At 36.2% G+C, this 27,060-nt stretch overlaps 2 protein-coding genes across 2 annotated transcripts; both read left to right on the forward strand.

Annotated features, from left to right (window-relative positions):
- Positions 1 to 6,839: 6,839 nt before the first annotated feature.
- Positions 6,840 to 7,556, forward strand: LOC111518516 (uncharacterized protein CG13380-like). The gene is made up of 2 exons (XM_023175486.2): positions 6,840 to 7,226; positions 7,283 to 7,556. Exons 1-2 carry the CDS (start codon positions 6,939 to 6,941, stop codon positions 7,418 to 7,420), a joined length of 426 nt encoding a protein of 141 aa, XP_023031254.2. The 5' UTR covers positions 6,840 to 6,938; the 3' UTR covers positions 7,421 to 7,556.
- A 15,889-nt stretch (positions 7,557 to 23,445) lies between these two features.
- On the forward strand, positions 23,446 to 24,161 carry LOC124460854 (uncharacterized protein CG13380-like). Its single transcript, XM_047012460.1, has 2 exons — positions 23,446 to 23,831; positions 23,888 to 24,161. Exons 1-2 carry the CDS (start codon positions 23,544 to 23,546, stop codon positions 24,023 to 24,025), a joined length of 426 nt encoding a protein of 141 aa, XP_046868416.1. The 5' UTR covers positions 23,446 to 23,543; the 3' UTR covers positions 24,026 to 24,161.
- Positions 24,162 to 27,060: the final 2,899 nt, after the last annotated feature.

Genomic DNA, 27,060 nt, shown 5'->3' on the forward strand with positions numbered 1-27,060 from the left:
CAAAAAGTTACCTCTCTTGATTTTAAAGTAAGTTCTTAAAAGGAAAGAAAAGTTCCGACGAAATATTGATTTCATTTTATTTCATGTTCTGAATTATGTGAGCAGGACATTTATGAAATACTTAAACATTTCCAGGTTTTTTTTTTTATATTTTATTTTTGTGATTCATTAATGGTAACGGGTTGCTTATGACACTTTAAAAAAAAATTAAACATGAACGATAAAATGAAAATTATTCATAATATGCGTACAAGTACCGCCCCACTTAATTAAATAACAATTTAACATACTTTAAAATGGCATTAAACACTTCCATCTTTGAAGTTTTTGAAAAAATTGACCATACCAATTTCGAACTTAAGATTTTAATGCCGACTGAAAAATACTAACTTGATAATCAAAACATACATTTTTCAAATTGTTTATTAAATTCTGGTCAATTTAGTTTTAATGCGAAGCAAATAAAGCCGAAACATTTTCAAAAACTTTGAAAATTGACCATATACTTTTGGGCTCTTAAGGAAAAATCTAAGGTCTACTGAAACTAATTATAAGACATACTTTGGGATTATTAGAGAGAATAATATAATTAGAAGAAGCATATATAAAGACCAGTCACAGTGGCTCTGCAACGCTCTCAGTAAATATAAGTTAACTCATGACCATCTTTCTGATCGGAAACAGAGTCCGACGATCCCAATTCGAGGTGGCATTCTTTTTTATGTTTATTATTTTATAGAACTATTAAGGACGAAAAACGGTTTGAATGGACTTATGAATAGAGATTTATAAATGAACCTTCAATTAGTGGCCATCACCAGGTAGACACTCAGTTCCTAGCGTCGACGATCTGAACTTATGGAGACAGACTTCAGAGCCAAAGGAAACGTCTTTGGCCGTATTTATATACTCAGTAGATTGTTTACCGTTTTAAAAAAATGTACAATCATTAATTTACGTTTGCTATCGAATTCATCCTGGTAATTACGATTTCTGCAATTGGTTCTAACAACTCTATGTATCCAACGATACTGGTAAGTCCTATGATGCAAAAGAAATGCGTAAAAATTCTCTCATTGGACTGAATCAAAATGGTTTAAGTTATTTGAGGAACCTGAAGCGAAGTCAATTTACTTTGATAGCTAAGGAGGAAAAGTCTACCGAAAAACTCCGACGTAATGGCAGGGTACTCTACGCTGCACTAAACCCAAACTGCAAAATGGCCTATCCGGAAGTGTATTATTATGAAAGTAGGTACATACAGTTACCTCCAGACTCTGAATTTGATGATGATGAGAGTGACAATAATGAGATCATTCAAGCCAAAACCTGGTATCCCTTACAAGGACTATTCTTCCGAAAATCTAGTCCATGAGATTGCCAACAAAACTGAATTCTTGGCTGGAAAAGAAGAATTTAAGATGACTGCAAAGACTGTAATTGTCGACGATCTGAACTTATGGAGACAGACTTCAGAGCCAAAAGAAACGTCTTTGGCAGTATTTATATACTCAGTACATTGTTTACCGTTTTAAAAAAATTTACAATCATTAATTTACGTTTGCCATCGATTTCATCCTGGTAATTACGATTTCTGCAATTGGTTCTAACAACTCTATGTATCCAACGATACTGGTAAGTCCTATGATGCAAAAGAAATGCGTAAAATTCTCTCATTGAACTGAATCAAAATGGTTTAAGTTATTTGAGGAACCTGAAGCGAAGTCAATTTACTTTGATAGCTAAGGAGGAAAAGTCTACCGAAAAACTCCGACGTAATGGCAGGGTACTCTACGCTGCACTAAACCCAAACTGCAAAATGGCCTATCCGGAAGTGTATTATTATGAAAGTAGGTACATACAGTTACCTCCAGACTCTGAAGTTGATGATGATGAAGAGAGTGACAATAATGAGATCATTCAAAAGCCAAAACCTGGTATCCCTTACAGGGACTATTCTCCCGAAAATCTAGTCCATGAGATTGCCAACAAAACTGAATTCTTGGCTGGAAAAGAAGAATTTAAGATGACTGCAAAGATCGATTAATTTTCTGGCAGAAGAGCCATTTTTCGCACGCAAGAGATGCAAATTCTTCATTTACGCAAATATCAAAGGGAAATAGTCTTTAATAATGGTCATTCTAAATTATACGACAACCCAATGTAATAGTCTTCACACAATTCATACATTTCCAAATTGATCTTCGTAATATTTTCAAAAATTCCAACGAAAAGTCTTTTACTATGTGAATCTGTGTGGAATATTTTTTAGTTTACTTTTTTTTCAACTCTGCACAAGTTGAAGAGCTGACGTCAATTAAATGGCAATAAAGCAGATAACCACTAAAAATGTTCAAATGGACTGCCGATGCCGAGACGCTTACAATCTGTAATTGTCGACGATCTGAACTTAAGGAGACAGACTTCAGAGCCAAAGGAAACGTCTTTGGCCGTATTTATATACTCAGTACATTGTTTACCGTTTTAAAAAAAATAACAATCATTAGCACTAATGGAAATGACGAATCTGCAATCATATTACCATTTAACATGGATGCTTGTGAAATAGGTCGTATTTAAAGCGGCTACTTCATTTTATTTTTGTTAGGCGCTTATACCGCAAATAGAAATTAAAATGGTATTTAAAATGAGAGAATATCATCCTATGAGTGCATGGATTAAAAAGAAGAATTATAATAATTTAGCTGTTGCTCCAACAAGAAAATGTTACTAAATGCGGAAACCGATGAGTCGGCCCTGTATTTATACAATTTTCCAGCAAATTTAGTGATGGGTCTTGATAAGAGTTAACATGGATTTGCTATCGATAACAAATACCCGAATACTATCGCACATATGACACAGCGTCATATGAAGCACATCACTTTAAAGTTTAAACTAGCGGCCGGCACACATACAATCACAAATGAGGCTTTTGCATTTGTGTCTGTAGCAACTAGAGATGGGCATGGGCCGTGCCGTGCTTATTTCAAAAAATTACGTGCTGGGCCGTTGGGCCCCTTACGAAAAATTACCGTGTTTTACCGTGCCAAAGTTTAGATGCACGGTAGGTACGCAAAGCACGGTACAGAAAGAACCAATGTCAAGATTTTCAATTGAAATATGCCGTCCACTTGGCTTATTTTTGAATCAAGTGCCGCAACAAGGGAACGATTTTTTATTACGAACTCGCGCGAGCAGCAGCAATTTAGATAAAATATTATTTTTACATAAAAAATATGCGCCCACTTTAATGAGAAATGTTTAAATTTATAAAATACTTAACTTGTTTAAATTTATTGAATACATCAAAAAATTGGGTTACATTTTTATACCCTTGCAGAGGGTATTATAGAATTGGTCAGATGTTTGTAACGCACAGAAGGAGACGTTTCCGACCCCATAAAACATATATATTCTTGATCAGCATGAGAAGCTGAGTTGATATAGCCATGTCCGTCTGTCCGTCCGTGCGTATGCGTTTTACTCAGCCATCTTAAGAGCTATCAGGCTGACATTTTTTCTGTGCTTTTTATTATCTGGAGCAGATCAAGTATGGAAATTATTAAGATCGGACCACTATATCATATAGCTCTAGAGGAAACATTTTCATAAAAATTTATAAAAATTGGAGTATCTCCATGAAATTATGTGACTAATGTGATAGTATTGGATATAAAACATCAGATCCCAAAATTTCAATCCGATCGGATAAATAGAACACAATTTACAGTCAATATAAATCGGTTCAAACGCTGCCGGCAGCGCTGCTTGCTGCCTACAACGGCATCATCAAATCAACAGAGCACATGCATACACACACAGACGCAACGCTACATAAGCTGTATGTATGTGTGGCGTGCTTTGCTTAAAAAATGAGTGTTTTGTTTATGTATTAATGAATTGAGTTGCAGGAAAAGAAATTTCAAAATGTAAAAATATTATTGCCAAGGACTGCAAGGGTATATAAATATATATACCCTATATACCCTTGCTGATATTTTTTATACCCTTGCAAAAAGGGTATATTAATTTTGGTCAGAAGTGTGCAACGCATAGATGGAAGCATCTCCGACCATATAAAGTATATATATTCTTGATCAGCACGACGAGACGAGTTCATGTAGCCATGTCCGTCCGTCCGTCTGTCCGTCCGTCTGGATCAACGCAAACTCCTCCTAGACCGTTAGAGCTACAGAGAAATTTTGCATGTAGGCTTGTATATACTGCAGGGGTTGTATATCTCGGATTCAGCTGGATCGGATCACTATATCATATAGCTCCCATACATATGGCAAAGTCACGAACAGTGACTTTTCTTAATAACTTCGTTATTTTTTGAGCTATTGTCATGAAATTTAATATTGGTGAGTTAATTACACATATAAACGACTATGCCAAATTTGATCAAGATCGGGTGTCCATATCATATAGCTCCCATGGGAACGATCTTTCGAAAACAGTGACTTTTGTCAATAACTTCGTCACTTTTGACGCTATTGCTTTCAAATTAAACATTTGTTAGTATTGTTAGTATATAATATATCTGTTAATGACTGTGCCGACTTTGATAAAGATCGGGTTACTATATCATATAGCTTCCATAAGAACGATCGGTGGAAAACTTTGATCAATATCTTAGTTTTTTCCTATGCAAAAATTGTTGGCCATTCTTTCGCAAACATTAGCCTTTTTAGCTTGAACATTTTTTCACTTTGATGGCTATAGGTAAGAAAGGAGTTACCAAAAAAGTTGCAAGGGTATACAAACTTTGACGCGGTCGAAGTTAACCCCGGCCCTCTGGTTTTTGACTTGGTTTCATATTTGGTAAATTTAAATCTTCTACTTTTATTATCTCAACTTATAATCTCTGAAGTATTCCTTATCGATTGAATGTATCATTTATGCCAAACGCGATCATAAAAAAATTGCTTTTAAAATAATGTATATAAATGTATAAAAAAACACACAACACAACAGACAAGACAACACAAGTTCCGTACAGAAACACATTCCAAACCTTATCATTATTCATTAGCTGATTGTCGATGACAACTTTTTGAGAACCAATTATAGGTCTTATAGATCAAATACTCGAGATCTTCTGGCATAAACTGCTTGCACGTATAGTTGACTGCCAACTGCACTGAGTGGCAAACGCATTTAATGAGTAGTAGATCAGGTGAATGATTTTTGAGCTTCACGTGTACGCTCTTGTGGGTGCCAACCATCCCACTGGCATTGTCGGTTCCTACGCCTATTACATTTTTTGCATCTAGTTCCCATTTATTCAATTCGTTCAGCAAGGCAGGAAATTTTGTTTCTCTGTTCAAAACTCTTACCATTGGAAACATGTTTTGTTGTTGTTCCATGTTTTTGCAAATGACACAGTTTGGCCTTTATCGTGCCCTTGCAATAAAAACAGAACAATTCAGTGAGATCTGTGGTTACTTTTCTCACCCAGTCTTTGAATTCTGACTTCGTAAGCCATGCGTCTCGGCATTTTTGAAATGACCCTTGCAAAAAGATATTTACTTTTTGAGTGATCGCTATCGATATAGATATCGAGGGAATATATCGGCATCTCCGACCATATAAAGTATATATATTCTTGATCAGCACGACGAGACGAGTTCAAATAGCCATGTCCGTCCGTCTGTCCGTCTGGATCAGCGCAAACTCCTCCTAGACCGTAAGAGCTACAGCTCTGCTCTCTGGTCGCTGCAATTAACTTTGTTTATCACTCATACGCAGTGAACTTTGGGATGTACAGACCTTTTGATAAGCATTTAATTATAAAATTCTCTTTTTAGCAATCATTTTTACTATTACTTTTTGCAATTGTTTAAGTGGTCTTTGGCCAGCTTCCAAATTTTCCATTGATTAGCTTCAAATCGAAGCTATTAGTTCTGATGTAATTTAAAGAAAGTCGACTATTAACTTTTGATTCCGCATCCAATACACCTTAAGCCCTTATGCTCCGCCTCTTTTTTTTTATACCATACACCCATAGGGTGAAATGGTATATTAAGGTCGCCGAAATGTATGTAACAGGCAGAAGGAAGCATCTCCGACCCCACAAAGTATTTATATTCTTGATCAGGATCAACAACCGAGTCGATCTAGCCATGTCCGTCTGTCCGTCCGTCCTTCCGTCCGTCCGTATGAACACCTAGATCTAGACGGACTATAAGAGCTAGAGCCACCAAATTTTGTATGTATATTCGCTTAGTAAATGCACATATTTTGTATGTATAAAAATTTTGCCACGCCCTTTTTTGCCCCCTAATTTGAAAAACTTGATTATCTCCCGTATTTTTTTACCTTATGCAATCAAATTTGGCACAATTAAATTTAATACTAATATCTAGCAAAATACCAAATTTGATCAAAATCGGACAAAAAACAGTCGAGTTATGCATATAAACGTCTTTCCATAAGGCCGGAGTTGGCCGTTGGCTGGTGGGGGCGCTAGGGTGCTCGTATGATTGAGTGAGCGAGATACTAAGATATGCTTGTAAGAAGCATGTGAAAATGCATTTGTTTAATAAAGTTGAAATATTTGCTTTACTGGTGCATGGTATACCAAAGTCGGCGAGACGACTACTTACTTCATTTTGTTGTTCCATTATAATAATTTGCCTTGTTTTTATAACTTTCTTTAAACTTAGCCTTTTTTAAGACACTTTTTCTTTGAGAGTCACTTAGACTTACCGAATTTTAACATCACAGATCTACGAACAATATGGTACAAGACTGAGCTATTAAGTTTCATCAACATATATACATATAAACATGTACATATTTTTTTCTGTTCTCGTCGAGGCAACCATTTGAGTAATTGTCAGAACAATCATTAACTGCGAAAAAGCAATTCTGGAATTTCTGTGTAATTCGTCAGCTAAGCAAATTTCTACGAAAAATTAAGTAAATCGGCCATGAACAGATGCCCCCACTGCTCTGGTACTGGTTACCAGCCTAAACGCCCCAAGAGTGCTGTACGCAAGAGCCCGCAATTTCACCTGAATTCTTATATATATGTGGACGCCAATGATGAAACCAATTCTGTGGAAGCCGAAGCAGATGGCAATAATAAACAGATAGTCCATCCAAATGCCAACAGGCCTGAGTGCATTTGTCATCGTCCAAAGCACGGCTATGTATGCGACCGATGTCATCAATATTTCCATGGACGTTTGGCTGAAATTTGTCCACGTCACAAATCTGTAGGTAGGATAAGGCGAAAACATTTACAGTAAATTTGAAATGTTTTCCGTTTTAGGAAATATATTTAATGGACTTTCAGCGTTGCCCATATTGCGCGGCTCCAAACAGCATGATTCAAATTGCCAAATTTACTTCGAAGGAAATCTGTAAATTTGAAAATGCTGAACTACCCGGCGGAGATGAAGGCTTGTAGAATCCCCCCTTGAAATGTAATACCTGTCTGTGCTACACCCAAATTCAGTTTTCTCATTCTGTGATTTATGCAAAATGATGTGAAAAGAAATCGTATATAAATATTATCCTTTTTTGAAGCTTCGATACACTAGAAATGTTTTTTCTAACAATTTAATTTCCTTCTTGATTTATGTACACTTCTTTTGCTTAAAAGACTTGAAAGACTTAACTTTAAAGATGAATATATCAAGTAGATAACCAAATTATTTGTTGGTTGCGAAATGATCTCGTGTAAGCTTAGCATGTAATTTTCTCGTTAACATTGTAAAAAATTAGCAATATCGATGGCCAATAAATTGTTCGCTATAATCTAAGTTCTGAGGATTCTGAACTCAATAAGAGCAACCTCTTAGGTAAATATAGTCCTGGCGCGAATGATTAATAATATATATTCATGTATGCATAGGTATCCGATTGTAAAGGAAGCAAAGCAGTTATCTGGCTAAAATTATTTTTAGGAGTTATTTGATAATATTTCACATAATCATGCTTAAAGTATGTAAAAGTTTAAGTTCAAAATTTAACTACTGTAGCTTTCTCGGATTAGGAAGTGTTTCTCACCAGTGTTGGAAAATTTCAAAATAGTGTGCCACAATGTGCTTTAATGTTTTGTCTATAAATCCGCATTAAAATATTTCAATTTTATACCCTCTTAAAAATGACAAATGTGGTCATAAAAGGGCTGTTCACCCCACAGTGCAGTGATAGGACGAGGGTGAGAAATTTCGCCTGTGTGTGTGCATGTGTGTGTGTGTGTGTCAACGTTCTATGTACCGGAGCTTAATTGGTATTTCCTTGGTTTCGTTGCTATATTTAGTTGAGCTAGTTTTGCACTTACCCCCAAAAATAACTCAAGTACCATTCGCGTGTTTCATGCATTAAAGGTCCTAGTGGGAGCTAGAAACTGTTATTGTAGTTGATAACAGGATCACAAGAGCAGGAGGAATAGAAGCATCAGAACTGAACAGAACAGAACAGAAAACGTAATAGACACAGTCATTCAAGAGCAAGAAGCGAAGCTAGATGAGATGAAAGCACCGAAGCGAATCTCTTGCTCTATTCTCTCCTTATCAGTGCCACAGTAAAAATTTTAAATGGTCTAAATTGTATTTGTCTTTTGCCGAAAACTAAAAAATTGGCCAATATGTTAGTTAAAAACACTATTTATTCTATTTGATTTATCCTTTAATAATATAACCTACATACATATGTACTTACATGTTTTCTTAGAAAATTTCAATATTAAATATTCCGAAAATAATTAAAAATGTAATATGTTTATGCTTTTCGGGCCATTTTAACTTTTTGTTGATATATTTTTATACCCTTGCAAAAAAGGTATATTAATTTTGGTCAGAAGTGTGCAACGCATAGATGGAAGCATCTCCGACCATATAAAGTATATATATTCTTGATCAGCACGACGAGACGAGTTCATGTAGCCATGTCCGTCCGTCCGTCTGTCCGTCCGTCTGGATCAACGCAAACTCCTCCTAGACCGTTAGAGCTACAGAGAAATTTTGCATGTAGGCTTGTATATACTGCAGGGGTTGTATATCTCGGATTCAGCTGGATCGGATCACTATATCATATAGCTCCCATACATATGGCAAAGTCACGAACAGTGACTTTTCTTAATAACTTTGTTATTTTCTTAGCTATTGTCGTGAAATTATTGGTGAATGAAATATTGGTGAGTTAATTGCGCCTATAAGCAACTGCGCCAAATTTGATAAAGATCGGGTGACTATATCATATAGCTCCCATAGTAACAATCGCTCGAAAACAGTGACTTTGATCATTAACTTCGTTATTTCCTATGATAAGATTGTTGGCCGTTCTTTCGCAAACATTAGCCTTTTTAGATAAAACGTTTTTCCACTTTGATGGCTATAGGTAAGGAAAAAGTTACCAAAAAAGTTGCAAGGGTATACAAACTTTGACGCGGTCGAAGTTAGCCCCGGCCCTCTGGTTTTTTTTTTTGTTTTAAATTCATTAAATTGTTCAAATTTTTTTAATTTTACTTTTAAATAATAGTATATACATTTTCATTTTAATTCGCTTTAAAATTGCATTTAAATGAAAAATTTAAGTTTTAATTCAATTCAAAATTGATTCTTTTCTTGATTAATTTCATGTATAGGTATATAAAAAAATTAATCCAGAATTCATTGTGCTGCATTAAAAGAATCAAACCAATGTGTCTTCAATGTTCGGAGAGTCCTAGTTGCTCTCTCAAAGATATGAACCGTATTGCTGGCAACGGTTTTGTCAATATGTCGGCCAATTGTTTATCTGTGGAAATATGCCTTAGACATATAAATTTCTGTTCAATTTGTTCTCTAGTAAAATGGTACTTAATATCAATGTGCTTTGTTCTCTTGTGGCATGTAGGATTATTAGCAATGCTAATACAACCTTGAATATCTTCATAAATATCAATTGGACCTTTTAATTCTAGTTTGATTTCATGAAGTAACGATTTCAGCGATAATGCTTCTCTAACACCTTCAAATAAGGTCATGTATTCCGCTTCAGTAGATGAAGCAGCAACAGATTTTTGTTTCATTGTATTCCATGAGACTGAACAATTTCCAAACATTTTAAATACAAATCCAGTTGTACTTCTTCTATCTGTCTCATTTCCAGCCCAATCAGAATCAATATACCCCTTTAGAATACTATCAAGATATCTTAGAACACGTTTAAGACATTGACATAATTCCTTGTTGTTGTTATTTGTGTATCGTCTTAAAATGCTTATTGATATACTTAAATCGGGACGCGTACACAGCATGATATACATCAAACATCCAATCAAGTTCCTACAAGGTGCATCATATGATTCCTCCGATTGTAAAGCCTCGTAATTAAGTTTACTTGGCAGAGGCATACTTACTGCATTACAATCTTCCATGTTAAACTTTTTTAACACATCGTTAATGTATGCCGATTGACTCAGATTTAGCAGACAATTTTTCCTGTCAATTTTTATACCAATAAAGAAACGTATTTCTTGTGAGTCAGTCATTTGAAATTTACTCAGTAAGTAGGATTTTAAATAAGACATTGTATGTGATTCATGAGTAGCAATAACTACGTCATCGACATATAGTAATATATAAATATTTTTAGCAATGTCTCCTTTATTCAAAATGTAAATACAACTGTCAACTCCTAAATTCTCAGAAGTTGGATCTTCTTTTAACACATGCTCAAATACTTCGAACCAACATCTTGCAGCTTGCTTAAGACCATAAATGGCCTTATTCAGCTTGCATACTTTTTTTCATTTTCATGATTCAAACCTTTCGGAACCGTCATGTAAATTTCCTCTTTTAAAGTTCCATTTAAAAATGCAGTTTTGAAGTCCATGTGATGCACTTGTAAATCAAATTGATTTGAGATGGCTAAGAGGAACCTAAAGCTTGGGATTCGTGCAACTGGTGCAAACGTCTCCTCATAATCGGTCATATATTCTTGAGTAAAGCCTCGTGGTACAAGTCTTGCTTTATATTTTACTAACAATAAGTTACCAAACTCTTCTTGTTTGATACTAAAAACCCATTTACAATCTACAATGTTTTTGTTTTTAGGTTTTAGAACTGTGCACCAGTATTATTTTGAAAATGAGATTTCAGCTCCTCTTCTATGGCATTTTCCCATTGAATTCGATCTTCACGAAATTCAATCTCATCAAAGGTATTTGGTATCTTGTTAAAACAAATTTGGGTATTCATGAGACATCTTTCTAAAAATCAGTATGATAGCTTTGGTTTATCTTTAATTCTTTCACTGCGTCTTATTTCTTTTTCAACTGTGTCCCTTTTTAATATATCACCAGTCTCAACTGGATCGGCATTTTCGAGATTTGTGGATTTTTCAAAAGGTCGTTCCTCAGATATTGAAGAAACACCTTGCTCTTCCATTAAGGATCTTCCATCTTCTACAATTGAAGATTCCTTACTTTGATTAACACAATCAAGTTCAATTTAAGAGTCTTTACCATGTACAGTATTACTTTTTTCGAGAGGTTGTTCCTCAGATATTTAAGGAAAACCTTCACCTTCCATTAAGGAAGCACCCATCTCTCCATCTTCTACCATTGATTTATTTTGATTTACATCAAGTTCAATTTGAGAGGGTCTATCATGTACATCATTATATTCAAGCAAACTTGCTTCATCCACCACAACATCCCTTGCTATCATAAACTTTCTTGACTCCATATTCCACAATTTATATCCATTTGGCTCATAACCGACCAGTATACCTTTAATTGACTTATCGTCAAATTCTTTCAGTGCTCTACTTGGAGATCTGTTAATCAGATATGTTGCTGTTAAAGCAGCTTCTCCCCAAAACTGTTTACTCAGTTTTGCACAATTTATCATTGAACGAGCCTTTTCGGTGATTGTTCTAATCACCCGTTCTGAAACACCATTCAATTGTGGAGTATGAGGAACTGTTAAGTGATAACTGATGCCTTTTTCGACACAAAACTCACTTATTTCGTTAAAAAGATACTCTCGACCATTGTCGATATACAAATTAACTATTTTAAGGTTGAAATGAGCCTCACTTTTGGCTATAAAATCTTTGAAACAAAAGAATACATCACCCTTGTATGTTATTAAATATGTCACACAGTAATGTGTGAACTGGTCAATAAAAACAACATAATAATTTTTATTATCAATTGTTGTGGGTGTGATCGGACCACAAACATCAGAATGAACCACAAACAGTGGTCTCTGAACTTGTTGTTTATTTTTACATTTTTCAAATTTCAGTCTTGACTGTTTTCCTTTTATACAAGCCTCATAACTCATCGTTTAGTTCAATGCAATTTCAAATATTTATGTCTTCAAATAAACGATTTCGTTTTATTTTTAAAAACTTTCCAGCACTTATATGGCCCAATCTTTCATGCCACAAGCGATACTCTGCACTTTTTAATTTCTTTAAACTGAATAATTTACTTCTCATATTAAATTTTATGATTGGTACATTATACTCACGTTTCCTTCAAATACCATGTTACCATCTTTGGTGACTTTTATGCCTCCAGGATTAAATTCGATTGTCAATCCGGCATCCTGCATCTTCTTCACAGACAGCAAGTGGAATTTCCTTGCTGTACAGCACGTCCTTCAGCGATATTTCATTGCCAGAGCAGCTGAGATGTACTACTCCTTTAGCCGTAGCATGAATACTTTGGTTTTGCGATTTCTATTGAATCCTTTAAACGCAATGTTGATATGGCAATTCTGTGCTGTGTCTGTCAGATGTACATGTGGCAACCCTAGTTAAGCTTATGTTGAATAAAATTGAGCTCACTCTCACCTAAGCAACCAAACGTTGTAGTTCTACACTTTTCACAAACCAACAGGTTATGGGCCTCAGTGTTAAGTGTATTCACTAAAAAATAGTGTGAAAGTATTGAGTGGTCAAGATTCGTGTATTTTTCTCGGCATAACGGACATTGCAAGAAAAATGAGTTCGATGTACAATATTGAAAAGTTGACGACGCCACCTACATATGACACGTGGTGCGTGCTTGTGCGAAGCGTGTTGGTACATCAAGATTTGTGGTCAGTGGTTTCAGGAGAACTTGTGGAACCCAAAACTGATGAAGCGTTTGAAACATGGAAGCGTCAAAACGACAAAGCCATGGCGGTGCTGTTTTTGTCAATAAGTGCGCCGCAATTGAACTTCATAAAAAAGTGCGAAAGAGCTAGCGAGATATGGAAAGAACTAGAAAAGTTCCATCGACCAACAGGTCCAGTGAGAAAAGTGACCCTGTTTAAGCAGTTATTAAACAAAAGAATGGCTAAAGGTGACAGCGTGCAAAAACACATATTGGAATTTTCAAACATTATTGAAAATTTGTCGGCGATCGGTGTAAGTTTGCCAGAAGAGTTTACCGTAATTTTGTTGCTTGCGAGTTTGCCCATGTCTTATGAGAACTTTGTCGTGGCCTTGGAAGCTCGTGATGAGTTGCCGAGTTTCAGTACCATAAAATGCAAGCTAGCCGAAGAAAATGAACGACGAAAGACGAACAATCAAAACGATGTTGTACAAGCATTCACAGCATGCTCTATCGTCGGTGAGAGGGGTAAGCGACGAGACAACAAGTCAGAGGCAGACAGGCGCCGATGCTTTAAATGTGGCCAACCAGGGCATTTCGCGGCAAAATGCGCGATGACAGAAGAGAATGAAAACAACGCCAATGTGAGAGGCGGGAAAAACAGCGGAAGATGCGAATATTGGAAGAATAAAGAGGGGCAACGATCATTTGCCGGCGTTGCCACTAACAATCGGATGGATATCGATGATTGGGTTATCGATAGTGGCGCCACATCACACATGTGTGCGCACCGTGAGTTATTTAATCAACTTGAACTAAATAATGAAATTATTGAGTTGGCAGGAAATTATTCTATGACGTCAAAAGGCAGAGGAACAGTGATTGTAAAGAGCAAACTTGGGTACACAATAACGCTCAGAGACGTTTTATTTGTACCAGGCTTGCAATGCAATTTTATATCGGTGGGAAAAGCGGTTTCAAATGGATGCACCGTACTGTTCAAGTCGGGAACTGCCAGAGTTAATGACGATAAGGGCATCAATATATTAATGGCCAAAAACGTCTGTGGATTGTTTCTGTGTAAAACTAAAAATCAAGAGAGACTGTGTGTTTCTAAAGCCTCCGATGAGCTCGAAAAATGGCATATGCGATATGGTCATTTAAATGTGCAAAGTTTGCGTGAGCTGCAGAACAAAGGAATGGTTCGAGGTTTGACATCAAGCATTACTGGAGAAAATCTAGACTGCATAGATTGCATGAAAAAATGGAGAAAATCTAGACTGCATAGATTGCATGAAAAAATGGAGAAAATCTAGACTGCATAGATTGCATGAAAAACAAGTGTCATGTAAAGCCGTTTGAAAATTCGCAAACTAGAGCTACGAAGTTGCTGGAATTGGTTCATAGTGACGTATGTGGGCCTATGAACAAGGAATCCAATGGTGGGGCCAAATATTTTATGACAATGATCGATGATTTGAGTCGATATATTCATGTCTATCCTATGAAGTATAAGTCAGAGGTGGCCAAAATAATTAAAGAGCACGTTACCATGGTGGAGCGTCAGAGAGGCCGGAAAGTGAAATCCATAAGGAGTGATAATGGAACGGAGTATGTCAATAAAGAGTTAGATGAATATCTGAAGTCCAATGGCATAAAGAGACAGCTCACAGTCCCCTACACTCCACAGCAAAATGGGGTAGCAGAACACTGCAACCGAACACTCGTCGAAATGGCAAGAGTAATGCTGACTAGTGCAGGTTTAAAAGAAAGCTTCTGGGCAGAGGCAATAGTTTGTGCTGCATATCTAAGAAATAGATCGCTAACAAAATCAGTTGAAGGCAAGACGCCGTTTGAAGTGTTTACTGGACACAAGCCTGTGGTTAAGCACTTAAAAGTATTTGGATGCGTCGCAGTTGCACTAGAAAAGGGACCAAGGAAAGAGTTCCAAGAAAAGGGAAGAGAGTATATTATGGTCGGATACTCGGAATCTTCAAAAGCGTATCGTCTATACGATAAGAAAACTGGCGATGTCAAAATAAGCAGAGATGTATATTTCATTGAGAACTGTCAGACAAGGATTAGAGAAAACTCTGAAGTTACAATGGTACTGGATGAAGTAATAGATGAACCCAACAATGTCGTGGAAGGTCATTCAACAGAAGACATTAGTTCTGAGGATACAGGTAATGGTAATCTGACAAATTGTGTAGGCGATGAGGCTGCAGATAATGATGTGGAGGTCTATGGGGAACCCAAAAGGGGACCAGGCAGACCAAAAATAGTCAGAACGGGTCTACGAGGACGACCAACCAAAAAATATAATGTTCTGAATGTAATGTTGGCAACTAACGTAGAAATACCAGAAACAGTGCAACAGGCACTAACGGGTCAACAAGCAGAGAAATGGAAGACAGCAATGCAAGATAAATATTAAGCCTTACTGCGAAACAATACATGGGAAGAAGTTAAATTACCAGCTGGTGTGAAGCCCAGAGGCAAATGGATATTTACTCTGAAAGAGAATGCAACTGGAGAAATCGAACGATACAAGGCAAGGCTCGTGGCGAAAGGGTGCAGCCAGAAATATGGAATAGATTATAAAGAGACTTATTCATCGGTGGTGCGCTACGCTACAATACGGATGATCCTTGCAATGGCAGCGGAATATGAACTATACGTTCATCAAATTGATGTATCGACGGCATACCTGAATGGAGATCTTGGAGAAGAGGTCTATATGCAGCAACCGGAGTTTTACGATGACAAATCTGGCGGTGTGCTGAAGCTAAAAAAGTCGTTGTACGGTCTAAAACAAGCTGGCCGAGTCTGGAACACAACGTTGGATGCTGTTCTGAGAAAGTTGGGATATGAGACATGTGAAAGTGAGCCATGCCTATACACAAGATGTGCACTAGATAAGACGATTGACGTAATCGCCGTATATGTTGATGACTTGCTGCTACTAAACGGGCTATCTCTTCTGAATTTCAGGTTGTCGACAAAGGACCGATTACACACTTTCTGGGTCTCGAAATCCAACGTGATGGTGACAAAGGGGCTATACGTCTCAGCCAGAGTATGCATATCAGGAGCCTGATGAAGGAACTGGGCATGGAGATTTGCCGCACGGTATCCACCCCGTTAGAAGCTAATTCCCAGGTTAAGTGCGACAACAAGTCGTGCAAACGTATCGATGCTACGGAGTATCAATCCGTAATAGGCTCTTTGATGTATACTGCGCTATGCTCACGACCAGACATTTTGCACTCGGTGTGCAAATTATCACAGAGGAATAAAGATCCCCATGGCGAGCATCTCGCAGCAGCGAAACAAGTGCTGAGATATCTGAACCAGACGGCAGATATGGCAATAACGTACAAGAAGACCGGCGCTGCGATCACAGGCTATGCAGATGCAGATTGGGCAGGTGACTCAACTGATAAAAAGTCCTACACTGGATACGCATTCATGTGGGGCGGCTCAGCAATCTCATGGACATCAAGGAAACAAAAATCTGTGGCTCTAAGCAGTACCGAGGCAGAATATATGGCGCTTTCCGATGCTGCAAAAGAGGCTATTTATATAAGAAAACTGATAAATGAGATGAAATTGTATTTTAAGCTTGATTATATAACCTTACATGGCGATAATGTTGTGGCGATAATGCTTTAAATCTTGTAAAAAACCCTGTTTATCATGCTAGAAGCAAACATATTGATGTAAAGTACCACCATATAAGAAACTCATTTGAAGAGAATTTGATTAAGCTAGAATACTGTCCAACAACCGAAATGATTGCTGATATTCTTACTAAGAATCTATGTAAAGTTAATCATTTAAAATGTACGGCGTTGCTTGGACTAAATAGGTATTAGAACCCTGAATTGAGGGGAAGTGTTGATATGGCAATTCTGTGCTGTGTCTGTCAGCTGTACATGTGGCAACCCTAGTTAAGCTTATGTTGAATAAAATTGAGCTCACTCTCATCTAAGCAACCAAACGTTGTAGTTCTACACTTTTCACAAACCAACAAGCAAAGACATTTTTGGTGATTTTGAAACGTCTCATTATTATTGGAGAATAGAATTTCAACAACGTAGCTCACCGCACTCGCATGGGATGTATTGGTTAAAACGAGCTCTAAAAATGGAGAATACTAATGGATCGTTGAACACAGAAGATGTTATTAGATTCATTGATACGTTCATTACTACTAACGGAGATAATGAGGAGCTTCAAGATGTTCTTAGGTATCAATACCATAACCACAGTGCCACATGCAAAAGAGAAATTCGTAGAGAAAGCAAATGTTGGTTTAACATTTCCTATCCGCCAATGCCAGAAACTAGAATTCTTAATCCCTTTGGTGAGGAGGAAACTGTACAAGAACAATATAAACAATACTGGAATCGTATTCAATTGCTCATGGAAGAAAAAAGAAACCTCCCAAATAATGAACAAATAGAGTTAAATAATTTTGAAAATTTTCTTAGTCGTTTGGACCTTGAATATGCGGATTATATTCAAGCCATTCGAACAAGCCTAAAGAAGCCTCAAATATTCCTTCGACGAAAATATTTTTCCAAAAATGTCAGTTTTAAAAAACAAAAAATATAGAAACATATTAAGGCATTAAATTTGCGGTATTATGCTTTTAGAGCCTGAGGATAACAAGGTTTTGCATTGGCATTACTCCGGTCAAAGTAAAAGCGGACCGGTCTATAATAAGCAATTTTGTTGAAATCGGTTGAAATTTATTATTTGTTTACGCAGACTACAGTAGCTATAAAGCTTTAGATATAACATGATGGCGCATGTAATAATAAGGAAACAATCACGTCAAATGTGTTCAACTCTTGGCCAGGATATTACTTTTAGTAATGAAGAAAAGAGATAATTTTAGGCAGTAATAAGGAAACACTCATATAAAATATGTTAGCTACTTGGCCAGGAAAATCTCTTAAGTCGCCGGTTTAAATTAATAACTTCGAAAGAACATTACTTGAATAGTTAAGTTCGGATCTAAAATTTAAAGGAAACAAATTTTAAAAGCCGTATTTAGTAGGTCCTAATGTAATGTAGTGGGCCTCGACCGTTTGTTTAAGCATTAAAGTGTTTAGGAAATGAACAAAAAAGAAGGAAAAATAGGTTTACGGTAGAACGAGTAAAAACGAATGTGGCTTCTTCGCAAAGCGACAGCTATTTATAGGGTTTTGGCTGAACTAGTTCTATGTTCTAGCTCATAATTATGAACCACAATAGTTCACTTTGCTCATTTATGAGTCGCTGGTTCGATACACCAAGAGGTTTACTTCGATAAACTAGTTTTTTCGATAAAAAAGTTAAATATTTACTTAAGCTAACGAGATTTCAATGTTGAAAAGTAAAAAACTCGCCTAAAGCTAGATTTCAGTATTGGCAAACGCTATTTTTTATTTGACGCGTTGTTTGACCGCCCTGGCAGCCAAATATTTTACTCTGAATTATAAAATTAACGAATATTCCGCTGCTCTGGCAGCCGAATATTGTATTCTAAACTATATTCGTTCTGTCAAATCAAGAAATAATGTAAACTCAACAATATTTTCATTTGTTAAGAACAGTGCGAACACAAGTTTTAAAAAGCCCGCGTATTTAAATATCCGAAGTTTGGCATCTGGCAACACTATCTCAAAATTTGTCAGCTTCTTTTAGCCGGAAATTGCTACTTTTAGCTATAATCCCGCTAAAATCATAATTTTTCTTTTGTTAATTACAGAAAAACTACATAATAAATCGCCAAGGCGCACCTGAGATCGTACTTGTGGAATTTTTCTCGTTCGTTTAATACCAAATTTATGTAGTTTAAGGCTGTTTTAGGCTCGAGTAACGTAAGTAAATACTTACCATAAAAAAATTAACAATGAATAGAAGACAAAAAGAAACCAAATTCAAATACATTTTTCAACGGTCAAACATTTTATGTCGATTTGGCTGAAATTTTCCATTTCATCCAACGAAAGACTATATAGTAATATATCCGCCACTCCATTTCGCACTCCAATCACCCACATAACTTGACCCCCCTAAAATTCATAACGTTAAAGTAAACATCCGTTTTTATAAACAATTGTCCCCCTCAAAACCAAAGCGTATGAACGCTAATCCATAAAATTAACATAAACAATTAAACACTTGAAACAATAATTGTCCCCCTACCAACCAAAAGCGTGAGAACGCTAACTCAGCAATTAAATTCGGACCAATCAAATCATCCAAATATCAATCACGCCACCAAAGGGCTCCCAAATTTAGCTTATAAATATAACCATAAGACATTTTTATAACCAGTTCTAAGTTTTCATTCAAATAATAAAGTACGTTGCTTTTAACTCACAAAACACATCTTTATACCCTTGCAAAAAGGGTATATTAATTTTGGTCAGAAGTGTGCAACGCATAGAAGGAAGCATCTCCGACCATATAAAGTATATATATTCTTGATCAGCATGACGAGACGAGTTCAAATACCGATGTCCGTCCGTCCGTCCGTCTGGATCAACGCAAACTCCTCCTAGACCGTAAGAGCTACAGAGCTGAAATTTTGCATGTAGGCTTGTATATACTGCAGGCGTTGTATATCTCGGATTCAGCCGGATCGGATCACTATATCATATAGCTCCCATACATATGGCAAAGTGACGAACAGTGACTTTTCTTAATAACTTCGTTATTTTTTGAGCTATTGTCGTGAAATTTAATATTGGTGAGTTAATTACACATATAAACGACTATGCCAAATTTGATCAGGGATCGGGTGACTATATCATATAGCTCCCATAGGAACGATCTTTCGAAAACAGTGACTTTTGTCAATTACTTCGTTACTTTTGAAGCAATTGTCATAAAAATTTATATTTCTAAGTTTAGCATAATGACTGTGCCAAATTTGATTAACCCTTTATATGGCACCCGGTCGGATTTTGATGTAGTTTCTTTCATTAGATAGAAAAATGGAAATAAAAAATACAACTTCTTTCTTTTTTTTGAAATTTTCCTTTTTTTCATATTTATTTAAGGATAAAGGGATTGTTGCATATATGCAACAGATAGGCTTGTGGTGAAAATAATTAAGGGATTTCATAGTGTTTTTCAAAGTTAATTTAAAATTATAAAAATAGTATAAAAAGTCGAGTTACTTTAAAGTAAATGAAAATTTTTGAAACAATTATTTCTTTTGTTAAAGCAGAGTGCTACGCCACATTTTTCGCACATTGTCTGTGAAAAACCAGTGCAGTTTGGATATTTGCATCTTGTTCTGTTGTCAGTCCACGTTGGCCAATGCTCAATCTGATCTTGACGCACCATCTGATTCGGTACATGTTGAGTTGGACCTCTCTGCTTTTTTTTCTGCAATTCATTTTTAACAGAATAACTTCGCTTTCCAGTTTTAGTTTTTGTGTCTACTTTTCTCAAAACTTCAGCGATGTCTAGCCGAAACTCTGATGAGCTTAAACGTTTTTTTGTCGATGCATTTTCTTTATGCACTCGTTTATACAACAACCAAGCGTTGCTGACTGTCAAGTCCAGCAGGTGATAAAAAACACGAACTTGCCAGCGTCTGCTTCTTATCCAAATTTTATACCTTCCAATTATGCTATCTATGAGATCAACGCCACCCATATAGCTATTATATTGTGCTATTGCAAATGGACGGTCAATATGAATATAATCCTTTTGGACTTTGTTGTAACGTCGGGCTGTGTCTTTGGGACTTATTCCAGCGTAATTGGATGCCAAAGTAACAATTTTGTTATCCACCCATGAAGTTAGCGAAATGTCCACTCCAGCGTAGTCGGCAACATGTTCCACTGATGTACTGATGATGTACACATACGACAAACCCAAGACAATTTCTATGACACATAACAACATATAACCATATGTATAAACTCATAACAACATATAATATAACCACAAATACTCTATGTTGCATATATACAACAAAATAAATCCTTCAAAATATAACTTCGAATACTTGTTTGTTGTATATCTGCAACATACCGATTTTTCAAATCTACACACAATACACAACAAGAAACATCAAAACTTGATAGCACATGCATTTCAAATATATTTACCTTTGGTTTTTTCAAGTTTTTTGTATAGAAATATCTATAATTTCAATAAAATTTTGCAGCACAATATTTTTGGGGCACACAACTTGTGCTTCTCGCAAAATTGGTGGGAAAGTGAACATATATTTCACAAAACATCTAGAAGTGTGCCCGAACCAAATTATATATAAAATACGTATGTTTCAGATGTATAACAAATAGCCACATTCGATTTTTTCGATTTGCATTGCGAAATAATACCTTTTAAAGGGTATGTTGCAGATATGCAACACGGCCATATAAAGGGTTAAGATCGGGCGACTATATCATATAGCTCCCATAGGAACAATCGGTGGTGAACAGTGACTTTGATCAATATGTTCGTTATTTCCTAAGCCGTTCTTTCGCAAATATTATACCTTTTACACAAAAAACTTGCAAGGGTATACAAACTTTGACGCGGTCAAAGTTAGCCCCGGCCCTCTGGTTTACTATATGCATTTGTTTTCGCTTTAGACTTTGAGTAAAATTTTTGCTTTTAATAGTTTTTCTTTCCAAATAAAAAAAAAAATTAAATGCCATTTTTCTCATTAGCACGTAACCTGTTGAGCCTGTGAAATAAATACTTCGTAAACGATTGAAATTTTACTCGAAGCATCTCGAGAAGTGGTGTCCGAAAAATCTCTGCGAGTAATATTTTGCCCTTAAAAAGGAAATTTGTCCTATATTATCGCAATAGTTTTTTCATTTTCTCTAATTGTGTACAAATAAGGAATCGGTTAAGTCGGCTGCATTTTTTTTTGCACCCGCAGTAGGGGAATTTAAATTCGCATTCTCATCCTTGGAAAAATTAGTTTACATTTACTACCCATCTACATACAACAAATCTTCTGTCGATTTATAGATGATCAAAAATCTACATTTCTAGCCTCGCGTCAAGTTTTTTTTTAAAATGAAGCCTGGATAAAAAATTCGGATTATAATGATCGAACCATGGAGAAACGCAGCTTTGCACCATGGCAAGCGATTCAACCAAAACACCAAAGGAAAATATTTTGGATAATTTTATTCATCCAAACTCCAAAAAGACACTTGCACCGGACTAAAATAAACGCCTCTTACCGTTCGATACTAAGAAAACAAAAATTGTAAAAAAAAAGAAGAAAAAGAAGAACAAATAGCTTCCAAATACCCCCTTGCAGAGGGTATTATAAAATTGGTCAGATGTTTGTAACGCACAGAAGGAGACGTTTCCGACCCCATAAAGTATATATATTCTTGATCAGCATGAGAAGCTGAGTTGATATAGCCATGTCCGTCTGTCCGTCCGTCTGTGCGTGTGCGTTTTACTTTGCCGTCTTAGGAGCTATCTTTTTTTTTCGGGGCTTTTTATTACCCGGGAAAAATAAAGTATAAAAACCATCAGGATCGGACCACTATATCATATAGCTCTAGAAGAACTAGAAGAAACATTTTCATAAAAATTGGAGTATCGCTATGAAACTTACATATGTGATAATATTGGATATAAAACATCAGATCCCACAATTTCAATCCAATCGGATAAATATAAGACAAGTTACAGTCAACATAATAATCGGCTCTGCTCCCAGCTCTGCCGGCAGCGCTGCTTGCTGTCTACTACGTCTTTCGTCATCAACAGAGTACATGCATACACACACAGACGCAACGCTACATAAAGTGTATGTGTATGCGTGCGTTGCTTTGCTTTGGGAATGAGGGAAGAAGAAAAACAAATTGTAAAATAGAGAGTAAAATTGTTTTCTTTGTATATTGATGAATTGAGTTGCAGAAAACAAACATGTAAAATTATTATTACCTAGGACTGCGAGGGTATATAAACTTCGGCATAGCCGATGTTAGCTTCTTTGATATTTACTATTACTTTTTGCAATTGTTTACGTGGTCTTTGGCCAGCTTCCAAATTTTCCATTGATTAGCTTCAAATCGAAGCTATTAGTTCTGATGTAATTTAAAGAAAGTCGACTATTAACTTTTGATTCCGCATCCACCAATACACCTTAAGCCCTTAAGCTCCGCCTCGCTTTTTTTCGTTATGCCATTATAATAATTTGCCTTGTTTTTATAACTTTCTTTAAAATTAGCCTTTTTTAAGACACTTTTTCTTTGAGAGTCACTTAGACTTACCGAATTTTAACATCACAGATCTACGAACAATATGGTACAAGACTGACCTTTTAAGTTTCATCAACATATATACATATAAACATGTACATATTTTTTTCTGTTCTCGTCGAGGCAACCATTTGAGTAATTGTCAGAACAATCATTAACTGCGAAAAAGCAATTCTGGAATTTCTGTGTAATTCGTCAGCTAAGCAAATTTCTACGAAAAATTAAGTAAATCGGCCATGAACAGATGCCCCCACTGCTCTGGTACTGGTTACCAGCCTAAACGCCCCAAGAGTGCTGTACGCAAGCGCCCGCAATTTCACCTGAATTCTTATATATATGTGGACCCCAATGATGAAACCAATTCTGTGGAAGCCGAAGCAGATGGCAATAATAAACAGATAGTCCATCCAAATGCCAACAGGCCTGAGTGCATTTGTCATCGTCCAAAGCACGGCTATGTATGCGACCGATGTCATCAATATTTCCATGGACGTTTGGCTGAAATTTGTCCACGTCACAAATCTGTAGGTAGGATAAGGCGAAAACATTTACAGCAAATTTGAAATGTTTTCCGTTTTAGGAAATATATTTAATGGACTTTCAGCGTTGCCCATATTGCGCGGCTCCAAACAGCATGATTCAAATTGCCAAATTTACTTCGAAGGAAATCTGTAAATTTGAAAATGCTGAACTACCCGGCGGAGATGAAGGCTTGTAGAATCCCCCCTTGAAATGTAATACCTGTCTGTGCTACACCCAAATTCAGTTTTCTCATTCTGTGATTTATGCAAAATGATGTGAAAAGAAATCGTATATAAATATTATCCTTTTTTGAAGCTTCGATACACTAGAAATGTTTTTTCTAACAATTTAATTTCCTTCTTGATTTATGTACACTTCTTTTGCTTAAAAGACTTGAAAGACTTAACTTTAAAGATGAATATATCAAGTAGATAACCAAATTATTTGTTGGTTGCGAAATGATCTCGTGTAAGCTTAGCATGTAATTTTCTCGTTAACATTGTAAAAAATTAGCAATATCGATGGCCAATAAATTGTTCGCTATAATCTAAGTTCTGAGGATTCTGAACTCAATAAGAGCAACCTCTTAGGTAAATATAGTCCTGGCGCGAATGATTAATAATATATATTCATGTATACATAGGTATCCGATTGTAAAGGAAGCAAAGCAGTTATCTGGCTAAAATTATTTTTAGGAGTTATTTGATAATATTTCACATAATCATGCTTAAAGTATGTAAAAGTTTAAGTTCAAAATTTAACTACTGTAGCTTTCTCGGATTAGGAAGTGTTTCTCACCAGTGTTGGAAAATTTCAAAACAGTGTGCCAAAATGTGCTTTTGTCTATAAATCCGCATAAAAATATTTCAATTTTATACCCTCTTAAAATTGACAAATGTGGTCATAAAAGGGCTGTTCACCCCACAGTGCAGTGATAGGACGAGGGTGAGAAATTTCGCCTGTGTGTGTGCATGTGTGTGTGTGTGTGTCAACGTTCTATGTACCGGAGCTTAATTGGTATTTCCTTGGTTTCGTTGCTATATTTAGTTGAGCTAGTTTTGCACTTACCCCCAAAAATAACTCAAGTACCATTCGCGTGTTTCATGCATTAAAGGTCCTAGTGGGAGCTAGAAACTGTTATTGTAGTTGATAACAGGATCACAAGAGCAGGAGGAATAGAAGCATCAGAACTGAACAGAACAGAACAGAAAACGTAATAGACACAGTCATTCGAGAGCAAGTAGCGAAGCTAGATGAGATGAAAGCACCGAAGCGAATGTCTTACTCTATTCTCTCCTTATCAGTGCCACAGTAAATATTTTAAATGGTCTAAATTGTATTTGTCTTTTGCCGAAAACTAAAAAATTGGCCAATATGTTAGTTAAAAACACTATTTATTCTATTTGATTTATCCTTTAATAATATAACCTACATACATATGTACTTACATGTTTTCTTAGAAAATTTCAAATTTAAATATTCCGAAAATAATTAAAAATGTAATATGTTTATGCTTTTCGGGCCATTTTAACTTTTTGTTGATATATTTTTATACCCTTGCAAAAAAGGTATATTAATTTTGGTCAGAAGTGTGCAACGCATAGATGGAAGCATCTCCGACCATATAAAGTATATATATTCTTGATCAGCACGACGAAACGAGTTTAAATAGCCATGTCCGTCCGTCTGGATCAACGCAAACTCCTCCTAGACCGTTAAAGCTACAGAGCTGAAATTTCGCATGTAGGCTTGTATATACTGCAGGGGTTGTATATCTCAGATTCAGCCGGATCGGACCACTATATCATATAGCTCCCATACAAACGGCAAAGTCACGAACAGTGACTTTTCTCAATAACTTTATTTTCTTAGCTATTGTCGTGAAATTATTGGTGAATGAAATATTGGTGAGTTAATTGCGCCTATAAGCAACTGCGCCAAATTTGATAAAGATCGTGTGACTATATCATATAGCTCCCATAGTAACAATCGCTCGAAAACAGTGACTTTGATCATTAACTTCGTTATTTTCTATGATAAGATTGTTGGCCGTTCTTTCGCAAACATTAGCCTTTTTAGATAAAACGTTTTTCCACTTTGATGGCTATAGGTAAGGAAAAAGTTACCAAAAAAGTTGCAAGGGTATACAAACTTTGACGCGGTCGAAGTTAGCCCCGGCCCTCTGGTTTTATTTCTTACAATTATTATTGGATTTAAGCTACATTGAACTGTTTACAGGAGCAAAACAAAATCGCCGAGGGTTTTGCCCGGAGAATTTAATTCAGAGGAATTACTTATGAAAGAATTTGGATGGGAGATATTTTTTTAAATTTTAATTTAATTTTACCAGGTTAATATTCTTTATATGCAATTTTTCACTTACAAGGCACGCAAAAAAAGGAATATTTTTTCAATCTATTGCACACATTCCCTTATTTCCTAGCTCTAGATCCGTCAATGAAAAATATGCTAAAATCCCGTTAAAAGTTGAAAAAGATCTGGTCCGATCTATGTGTTCAACGGAGAATTACAAGACTGAAGAGAACCTCAAGCAAATCAGAGTTTGCACGAAGCCGCATCCTGAAATTGAGGCCTTAGGAGCTGCCTTTACCATGAAACTACTAAAAACCCACGAGGATCTGTGCATGCGTCGTGAGAATATTAAAGCTCCCCGAGATTCCTTTAATCGCTGGCTAATGGAACGCAAGGTCATCGATACGGGATGTGATCCGTTGTTGCCCAGCCATTGCCTGCCCGAAATCTCTAGCACGATGTTCAGGGAGATCATGGCGGATATACCCATTAAGATTGTCTGATCAGCTTTAACAGCCGAGATGATCTAGCCATGTCTGTTCGTATGAACCCAGATCTCGGAGACTATAAGAGCTAGAGCCAACAAATTTGGTATGTAGTCTCGTGTAGTATGTACAGTTATCGAGTTTGTTTCCAATTTTTGACACGCCCCTTACCGCCCCGCAAATTAAATAAAACCGATTTTCTCAAGCATAATATTAACTAGATACACCAAACTTGGTATGTATATTTGCTTAGTAAATTCGCACATTTTGTATGTGTAAAGATTTTGGCACGCCCCTTTCCGCCTCCGTTAATTGAAAAACTCGACTATCTCCCGTAATTTTCTATCTTGTGCAATTAAATTTGGATCGCGTTTTGCAAAATAATATATTCAATCGATAAGGAATACATTAGAGATTATGAATCCAAAAATTT

This window comes from Drosophila willistoni, unplaced genomic scaffold, assembly GCF_018902025.1.
Source record: "Drosophila willistoni isolate 14030-0811.24 unplaced genomic scaffold, UCI_dwil_1.1 Seg145, whole genome shotgun sequence".
NCBI classification, from domain to species: domain Eukaryota; kingdom Metazoa; phylum Arthropoda; class Insecta; order Diptera; family Drosophilidae; genus Drosophila; species Drosophila willistoni.

Bases quoted from the DNA above. Each gene is read 5' to 3' on its own strand.
- LOC111518516 (XM_023175486.2), top strand. From the start codon at position 6,939: ATGAACAGATGCCCCCACTGCTCTGGTACTGGTTACCAGCCTAAACGC. The intron at 7,227-7,282 runs GTAGGTAGGATA...TTTCCGTTTTAG, and splicing joins TTTGTCCACGTCACAAATCT to GAAATATATTTAATGGACTT.
- LOC124460854 (XM_047012460.1), top strand. From the start codon at position 23,544: ATGAACAGATGCCCCCACTGCTCTGGTACTGGTTACCAGCCTAAACGC. The intron at 23,832-23,887 runs GTAGGTAGGATA...TTTCCGTTTTAG, and splicing joins TTTGTCCACGTCACAAATCT to GAAATATATTTAATGGACTT.